Source organism: Trachymyrmex septentrionalis, unplaced genomic scaffold, assembly GCF_001594115.1.
Source record: "Trachymyrmex septentrionalis isolate Tsep2-gDNA-1 unplaced genomic scaffold, Tsep1.0 scaffold76, whole genome shotgun sequence".
Classification (NCBI taxonomy): Eukaryota; Metazoa; Arthropoda; class Insecta; order Hymenoptera; family Formicidae; genus Trachymyrmex; species Trachymyrmex septentrionalis.
In genome coordinates, this window is record NW_017305947.1 from 332,200 (window position 1) to 342,814 (window position 10,615).

Genomic DNA, 10,615 nt, shown 5'->3' on the forward strand with positions numbered 1-10,615 from the left:
GTTTAGCGAGGCTGATTAATCTTTAAGCTATTGACGGGAAAACGCGAACGGAAAGAGATACTGGTAAGATTTTTAATCTTATACATTATGGTTGAATTAAGTATCATGATAAAATAAATTCAAAAAATTAATAACGTAATTATGTCATTAATTATTTTAAATTATGATTTAATACCGGTTATTTTTTTATCGATTACGCAAACTTTTTATATATGTATAAATAAGAAATTTTTATAAAAAAATGTCCAACACAATATTGCTTATTAAACATATTTTTCTTTTCTCAGTTTATCTTAATGTTATATATTTTTTTTCTACATTGACAATAATAGTAGTTTTACATATTTTGGTAACAATTTTTAGTGTAAGAAAGGAAAAGTTTTTTTTAAACATATTTTGGAGCGCTGAACATATCTTTTCTTATATCTCAGAAACCGAACCTAATGGAAACATTTCGATGGCTGCAAATTCGGATTTAATGTCGAAAATTATTCTAAAAAGTCATTATATTATTTGTATAAAATCTTGTAAACGAGAGTCATAAAATCTTGTAAACGAGTGAATTTGGAAATATAATATAACAAAATATTTCATTTAAAATTGAAATTAAACATATCGTACATAAGTCTTATTCATGTTTTTACTATTTCGTTTTACTAATCGTTAGCTTTTCGCTTTGTACAAGAAAAGGAAAGTTTTTTATTAGTTCGTACTGTGAATCTAATAGTACTCGTTAAGCAAAGGTTTAATAGGGATTTTTACTGAAGCAAGAAGTACAGTAATTTACTTCAATCTGTACGAAGTAATTTACTTTTAGCTTACTAATATACCAATAATAATATATATTCAATTTCCAGACATTATAAATTTATTAAAAATTCTAAATTGCAAATAAAATTTCTGTTACAATAATATTAAACTGCAGCAATTTTATTATCATATTTGAATTAAAAAATATGTTTTAATATTAAATATTGCGCTTAGTTTTATTTTGTATATTATATCGCATTTTACATAAATTTTAAATTTATGCAGATATATATTAAATTTATGCTGCATTTCAAATTTTCATTTATTGCATTATAATATATTGACACTTATTAAAATATCTATTTTATATTAATTTTTATGGCATTTAAACAATTTCTGAAAAATATAGTTAGAATGTGCATTTCTTAAAAATCGAATACCTTTTATAATAGAAATATTATGTTTATAATTTAATTAAATACAATATATAAAATTATAATTTAATTGAATACAATACATAAAATTTTAAAAACTGATTGGAAGATTTAAGAATTAAATATGTACATATTTTTAGTTTGATATTCCTGAATTCTGAATACTATCTAATATTAATTATTAATATTCCTAACACAGCACACATATAGAATCTGAAAATATTTAGGAGATACTAATAAAGTATATATTATGTGTACATTAAAGTATTTTTTATATTCTCAATGATAATTTAGATTCGATTTAATTCGAAATTTATACAAAACACATATTTATTTAAATCATTGGCGAATTATTTTTAGAAGCAATTTCACTAGTGATTCTTCGCCGTTGAGTTTAATTACTGAAATCGTGTTTGTCATTACGGATTAATCATTATGGTAGAAAATCGAATATCTCGATTATCCTTTCGTGAATTGAACGAAACTAAGCTCGTGTTTGCCTATTTACTGAAATTATACTAAATCGATACTAAATATAGATTCTCGGAAATTAATGTAGTGTAATATAAATATTTTTTTCTTATAAAATATGATACTAAACTTATCTGGTACGTATGAAAATTAAGAATTGCATAAAACAAGATTTTTGAAGTTATTAATAAGTATATATATCAAATAATTACGTAGACTGTAAAAATTATTACAATTATGCCAATATAACTATCCACAATTTAAACATATTATTAAATAAAGTATATCTATAACTAATATGTTGCTTCTTTAATATGTTTTTTTAAATAGGCTATTTATTAAAATTGAAGAGGAGTTTAAGTTACAATAGATATGTGTAGAATTTCTAATCGTAATAATAATGTAATATACAATATTAATGTAATATACAAATTTGGCTATCGGCTTCATACGGATGTTAAACAATAAACAGGATTGCGAATAATATTTATAAAGTGATAAACTTGTTGATTGATTATCTTGACTGAATAAATTTCTGACACAAATTGATTTTATATGTACATTTTCATGTAGAAAGCATAATCTAATATTCTGTTTTAATCATTCATCTATTTATGTGAATCACATTATATTCGATAATATTATATATATATATATATATAATTAGAGAGAAAGAGAGAGAGAGAGAGAGAGAGATAACCAATGTTGCTACTAAGATTGAAGTAATATTGATCATATAAATATATAATATAATTAATACGTATTATATACATCCACATTGATCAATTTCTATTATAAAATAAAATTTTCTAATTTTTCACAATTTATGGAGGCTATTTTTTCATTTGGATAAACGATTACATATTGAAATATTCTGATCCAAAATATATAGTCCTATTTTAGCAGTCTTAGCCTGCAATCGATTGTTCCATTTCAATGAGAAGTCTCGAATGTGAATTTTGTGGTCATTCAAATTGTAATTAGATTATAATTTCACTGAATTTTTTAAATAAAAAGTCAATAGATTATACAAATTTAAACAACGACTAAAATTTAATTAAAATCATCAGAATTATAAATTAGTCGCGGAATCTTAATATATATTTACTAATTAATTTTTTTTCAAAAATTTGCAGCAATAGTAACATTTGCTGATACATTCTACATATATTTATTATTATTTTATGTTAAAAAATGTTTTATATAAATGATAATGTTATTATTAATTATTAGTGTTAATTTTATTAATTTAATTTTTGTACAATTTTATACAAGAATTTTATATTAAATTATATTTATAAGCTTAGACAATAGAAAATGTAATTTATAATAAGTATAAACTTTTAAATCTATATATATTTATATACTAATTGACTGACTATACAGTGTGAATTATTCTAGGAGCTTATTTTTTTTTTGAAGTAATAAAATTACATACCATATTTTTTCAAACAATTCCTAAATTTTTTAAAGTGCTGCATCAGAAAACTTGTTGATTCTTAGATTGACCTCTTTCACGTGAAAGCTTAATAAAACCGTGAATATCGACAAGAATGCTAATTGACTCTTTCATATTCAATACGAAAAACGAATTTAGTATTTAACTTAAAAAAACATATTAATGATCGTTATTTCTGGTGTAAAATACAAATCAAAGAAAAACAATTTTGGAATTAAATTTCATTAAATACTTAGCTATTAGATTAAACACAGGAAATATTCATAATGTTATTATCAAATCGTTATTATAAAAAGTAATAATATAAAAGTATATAACAGCATTACTTCTATTCCCTGTTTCTACATTTCTGACTAAGACTGGTTTACTTATTTTGAGTAGAAATTTTTCTTATTGTAGTTTACTTATTTTGAATAGAATTTTTCTTATTGTATGATTACAATATATAAGATCTATAATTTTTAATAATATTATTATAAGTTAAATATCCAATCAATTTTAATTTTTGGTAAAATTGAAAAAGATAGTAAACGGATCAATACAGAAACTGGAGAGAATCATAGATTTAGCATAGTATACATTGCTTTATTTGAAGCTATTTTATTTTGTTTTTTTTTTATTTAAAATAAAAATAAAATTTATAAAAAATAAAAAAAAGACAATATTCATCTCGTTTTAACGTGGAGTTTTTCATTCTGTATTTTTTATACAAAGCAATATTTTGTACTTCTATAATTGTTCGAAACAAATATGAGATATATATATATATATATATATGAATCCAAACTATAGGAACGTAAACTTTCTGCAACAAAATAAGAATGTAATTCACAATTTATTTCAGAATCTTTCTCATTTATTTAAAAAAAAAGCAGAAACATTATGCTCTAAACAGAAGAAAAAGAAAACAGGAGATAGAAGAGGAAATGATTACTTTTGCCTACAAAAATCGATTGCCTACAGTATCATTTGCCTACAGTTCGATTGCCTACTAGCATTTTTGCGCACAGATATAAAATTAAAGTAAAGTAAAAAAAATAATTTATATTTTTAGGAAATCTGTGAACAGTGTGATGTCAGCGTAGACAGTGTGATGTCAGTGTCCGCTTGGAATATTTTTCCAAAAAAATCTAACCCTAACTAATAATAATGTAGGCAAAGGTAATTCCGTTTCTAAAATTTTTATTTGTGTGCAAACGTGCATGTAGACAATCGATTTGTAGGCAAACGGGATCCCCCCATAGGAGAGCTTATTTACAGGTCGCTGCACACTTCTGTCGACTTGCATGGCAAGTACTTGGAACAAAAGCGTAGAGACACCAAGCAAAAAATGGGAATCCTGTTAGAAAAAAAATGGACAGCTTAAATGTCAACGGCAATAACACTCGTGAATTTTGTAATATTCAGTACAAGCATTTCGTGGCCCCCTACGGAGGTATGATCCTTAATGATTTTGTCATTTTTCACGTTTACATTCACGTTTAAAGCAAGTAGCATATTTTTAATTTGTCACTATACTTACATCTCCAAATGTTCTTTTGCTAAAAATACATTTTTACTGATTTTCTTTCGTATACACATAAAGAAAATTGTTTGTAAGAAACAAATTATCTTATTAGTTTTTTTAATCAAATTTAGAATTATATATACATAATTTTTTATAAAATAAAAGTAATATAAACTTCTAATAAATTCAAAATATAAAAGTGAAATGGATTAATGAGAATCAGCGAAGTAGATAATGCTCATTTGACTTTTATATCATAAATTTTTGTTATTATTGTTTTAACAAAAAATGTTTATATAATTTTTAAAAATTTCTACATAAATTTTAGAATTCATCTTATTTTTTGAGATTTCTATTTTCTAGAAAATTAAAAAAATTGTTATACTAATTGAGATACTTTTCAAAAATGTTAAGAAAGTCTTTTTTTTTATTTTTCTGTATAAACTTTGAAATATTCTAATATGTTTTATTTTATAATTTCTAAAAAGAGAGAGAAAATATAATATATGAAATCTGAAGAAGTGTCAGATATTTTCCAGTAATTTTTATAAATTTAAAATATAAAAAATTTTTATAAAAATGTTATGAGGTGTTATAAGATTTTTTTATCAGAGTAATTTTAATAAAAAATGAAGTAACAAATAAATAGTGCAATATTCTTTATCAAAAATTGTTGAGAAAAATTTTTTAAATATTATTTGATTGAACATGTTTTATAAAACCTATTGCTTTTTTAAAACCTAATTTGTTAGAAATTCTTTCTGTGAGATCTATTTGCTGATTTATACATGTATATTAGCTGTAGTATTGTTGACTCCTTTGCGAGGAACATTGCGTTGCTCCTTTTCTATTTTTCAGAACTCTGGTGTAATCCAGTATGGGACTCATTACTCTGTTGGCCGCCAACGAAAGCCTCTACTACGGCAAAGCAGCGATGCCCCTTCGTGGATGGATTTGATACGACTAGTAAGTAAATAAAGCTTGATTTCAATGTGGATCTCAATCTTCCTAATAATCTAACATTGACATTATTTGAATTGACAATGGATGATTATAGATAGCTATATGTGGATAGCTAGATATTCATTTATTGTAATTTTAATGACCGTTAAATGATAGTTTGTGTCATTTTTCAACTCATTAGCATAATAAAATAAATTATTAAAATCAAATAAAAATTTCTGTAGTTAGCGAGTTTTAAAGACGAATTAATCGGAAGGTATATTTAGATCGTAACTTCTAAATTTCACTTTTTTTTTAGAAGAAGAGAAAAGTGGATATTAGCATAAAAAACTTAATATTTGGAATGTAAAATAGGTTATAATTAGGACTTGAACCCTTTTTCCTTTTTACCCTTTACGATTCCTACGTATTTATTGAAACTTATAAAATTGATTTCTCAGCGAGTAAAAACATGTGAAAAATATTTTTAAAAATCTTGCACACATATTTTGTGAAAATTATTTGAAACATAGATATTAGAAAAACTAACGTATATTTTAATAATATAATATAAAGCTAAAAATATTTCTGATGTTTCAATCTTTTTTAATTTGTATTATTTTTCACTTTTTTACTTTTTACGTTTCTACGCATTTATTAAAATGTTTATAAAAAATTTATTTATTAAATATTTATAAAATTATTTTTCCATGCCAAATATCAGATATTAATATTGGATATTATTAATGGATGTTAATTAAAAAGAATCAGACAGAAAATTAGATAATTTTTTAATAAATCATTAACAAATAAGCTTATTTTCAAAGATCTGTAAGTACTTATGTTTAAAAGATATATGAGTTTGCCCTATATCTACAATAGCTTGTTCATATGCATCATAATTTGTAGATTTAATTATAGAAGTATATTGTTTGGAAACTTCTCGTAGAAAGAGAGAATTGAGGATAAGAATACGTCACAACAATACTTCCTCTTTAATAGGAACAAGGCGAGTTTAAACGGCAACATGTGTTTCCACAAATATTTCACACAGACGGACGAATTTTAATCATAATTTTGAAATTATGTTAGAAATAATATTATCAAATTTATTACACAGTAATATTTTATAAAAATAAAAATGCCATGAATAGAATCATGTATTCCATGTTTTATTTCTATTTTGCAATTTAATCCCAAATTAATTATATTGTGAAAATTAAACTAAACAATCTTTTAATTGATTTACAAATAAAATATACGATAAAATTGTTGAAATTGAAAACCAAAGGCACGAACACTGAAAGAAATATTTTTGGAATTTGTGACTATTATTATATGTTATCATAATTATAACAATTACTGTAATAACGTTAGTAATAAGAACTATATAGTTCTATTAACAAATATATATAGTAATTGAAAGAACTACAATTATAGTTGTTATTAAAATTGATTGCAATTACTATATATATTTACAGTTACTATAGTTACAATCTTTTTAGGGTTGCCAATTGTATATATTTGTTGATATAATTATATATACAGTTATTATTATTATCATTATAGTAATAATACCAAACATTTTTCTTTCAGTGCATGATACGTTAATAAATGACGCAACAAAATGCATCACATAATTTAAATAGCGAGGAGTGTCAATATTTTAATTCAATATTTCAATTTTTAAATTGAATTAATTTAAAATATTGACACTCCTCGCTATTTAAATAATGTGATGCATTTTGTTGCGTCATTTATTAACGTATCATTTAAAAATTGAATTAATTTGAAGAAATCTTTTTATGTTTCCGCTTTAGGGAAGAAGTTACATGATTGTACTTAAAGAATTTTGCCGTCGTCGCAATATTATGTACCGTAGATCCTATTGCGATAGGTATTATTAATTTCAAGTAAAATTGCGATAAAAAGTCACGTTTTTTACTGTACGATGCAATCGCATTTTCTAGTGGATAAAATGAATTTTTAAGGGCGATAATGCAGTAACGAGAGAAATGCTGTAGATGTACTCATGTCCAAAACAACGGAGTTCTTCGAGGACCATTTAAGACAAGAAACTTCTCGAAGGCCGGACATTATATAATTGTTCGAAAATATCGAGCTATATTGAAAAATATATATATTGAAAATACTTCGAGAATTTTTAACAGTTATTTTATCGAAAATTTATATCAAGACAAAAGTAATTATTCATTGAAAATAAATTCTCAATTTTTATTCGAAATATTTAATATTGAATGTGGCTGAACAGAAGTATTCATGCTGCATCTTCGAAGCAGCGACACGCGATAATAAATGCAAAGAGATTTTATCCGCTCTCGACATGTCTTCCCTGAAACACTTTGATCGCATTCAATAGTGTCGCGAACTGCAAATGCGTCGAAACGAATTTTTGAAATGTTGATGTATTACCACCTTTTCTTTATAACATTATTTTTCAAAAATTACTTTACATAACTTATCTAAATGTAGTGGCATAATATAATAATCTTTGATAATAAAATAATGTATTCTGTTGAATAACGTGATATTATTATTATTGAGTATTTACTTGTTTAAAATATTTATATACTTCTACATTTAACTTTGCTAATTTCATGCATAGCAATTTTTAGTATGCACTAATTAGTGTAGTGCAAATGAATAAATTTGTTATAGATGTTTCATTGTTGTACGTCGTCTTTAAGAAACCAAGCAGAGCAAGAAGGTAAAAATAATGACCTTCAGCCCACTTTTTTTTGACTTTCTGAAATGACGAATCAAAGCGTTTGTATCTATATATACATATAACAAGTTAAAATACTTTTATTTATCATTTATGAAAAATAATCGATGGTTTCATGAATAGAAATATTTTATTTTTAATAATTGTAAAATTACAGTAACAAAAACTGCGAGGAAATATATCTTTATGCAGTGGATTGCATATATTAAATGTTTTTACTTTTAACAATGATTAATGTTTAAACGGAAGTTTACGTAGCACAAATTATGTAGTTAAGAAAGAAAAAAAGACAGAACAAATTAAACATTTCTTATAATTAATCTTTAGTACACAATAATTTTCCGGTTCTCTATTATACACAATGGATTAACTGGGTTAATTTACTTTACAAGCATATAAAAATTATTAAATAATTTTTATATATACTTTAACATATTTAGAAAATATTCGTAAGGTTCTGTATTAAAAAAAATACAAATATTATAATTAATTATTTCCTGCTCCTGGTATTTCCAAAAAAATAAACTGTCATGTGTACTATGTAAAAGTTACCCGAAAAAAATGTTTCTAATTAAATTTGTTTTATAAAAAATTAATTAACTAACACAGAAAAAAACCAAAATTAATTAACACAGAAAGTGTTACAAGTATAAATATAATTTATTAAAAAATTAATAATAAATTAATAAAAAAATTAATAATTTATGTAAATTATATGAAAGATAAATTATCTGAAAGATAATTACCTTAAAAAATATGCCATTATTAAACATTTTCCTTTAAACGGTTAATTTAAAAATCGAGAAATTTAAGGCGTATTATTTTATTTTCTATTTATTAGATATCTCATAACATCTATTACTAACATTTTTATCATCATTTTTTCTTTAAAAAAGAATAATAAAAGATGAAAAAAAACTATTATATGTATACTTGTATAAATACTTATATTTAATTAGCATTTTTTTTATTTTAAGATCCATTGCCTTGAAAATTTTTATAGTAATATATAAACCTATATATTATCTATATATAAAGATAAAAATATATGAAAGAGACACTTTTAAATTTTATGGCACAAGGTAAAATCTTAGATGAATAGCGTTCGTAACGGATGCAACTAGACGTGTTTAGTCATTGGCAAAGGATTCTCAAATAGCTCCATTATTTGTTTCTTGCACTATATTATATATGCAACATATGTTGAAAGCGCAGCCGTGGACTACCCTTCAATTTTCCAAGCTTTAGAGAAATCTTTAAGATGAAAGTGAACTATACGATGTCGTCTTCTTCCTGTTTCCTTTAATATCGTGGAATATCCATTGAATGCATCATTCTTTCTGTTCACATTACAGCACGTTCTTCAATATGAAAATTTAATTTTGTTTAATAAAAGCTTGATTTTTAATTCAATGTGTAACAGAATCTCGTTATATTTAACATAAAATATGATGAGAGACTCTGTTATGTATAGAAGATGAGACATTATACTTTTAGCGTAAAATCAAAATAGATCATATGTCGTAATACTTTTATCGCGTATAAACCTGTTAAAAATGCGTTTTATAACAAGTGATAAGATTCTTTCTTGCATTATTAATTACTTTTTTTTAAAGAGAAACGTCTCTATCAAGGTATGTTTGTATTAAAGAAATAGAGAAACGTTGGAAATATATTCTAAAGTAATTGAATTTATAAACTCAAAAAATTGACCGATAATTTTTGATATCTTGTAACAACAGCTTATTTTTTGGATAATTTTTATATTATTGCATATTTAAACGCACGATTGTTTGATATTATTATAATCTAGTAAAAGTAATAGTAAAGAGAAATAACGGCTCAATAAAAATGTAGATCAAATGAAGATGCAACTGAGTTATTTCTAGCAATGTCATTGAATTTTCATATTCTCTTGAATCTCATATTTTTCCAGAATCCGTAGAAAAGAAATGCGGCTACAATGGACGGTGGGAAGCACAGAACGGCACAAGCATAAACGAGGAATCGTTCATTGGCTGGGCGAATTACACTACCTGTTTAACGCCAGAAATGCTGTGGCTTCACTACAGAGTCTACAATAATAATGTCGAGGGCGAGGTAAATTTCATGTTTTAAATGTTTTGATATCTGTCAAAAATGATGACGATGTGCATTTGAAGAACTGCAATGTACAAATCTAAATAATCTAAATCAAGCTAAAAAAAAGTTATATGTATAATTAAAAAAATAGTTATATGTATATTTATATGTATAAATTCTATAAAAATCTATCTATAAAAATTATATATTATATACCTAAAAAT

At 24.0% G+C, this 10,615-nt stretch overlaps 1 protein-coding gene across 1 annotated transcript in view; it reads left to right on the forward strand.

Annotated features, from left to right (window-relative positions):
* Positions 1-10,615, forward strand: part of LOC108754088 (PDF receptor) — a 20,093-nt gene continuing 9,478 nt past the window's right edge. The window contains 4 exon segments of the mRNA XM_018496138.1: positions 1-63; positions 4,375-4,549; positions 5,480-5,587; positions 10,246-10,409. Coding sequence (XP_018351640.1) covers positions 4,468-4,549; positions 5,480-5,587; positions 10,246-10,409 — 354 coding nt within the window. The 5' untranslated portion in view covers positions 1-63; positions 4,375-4,467.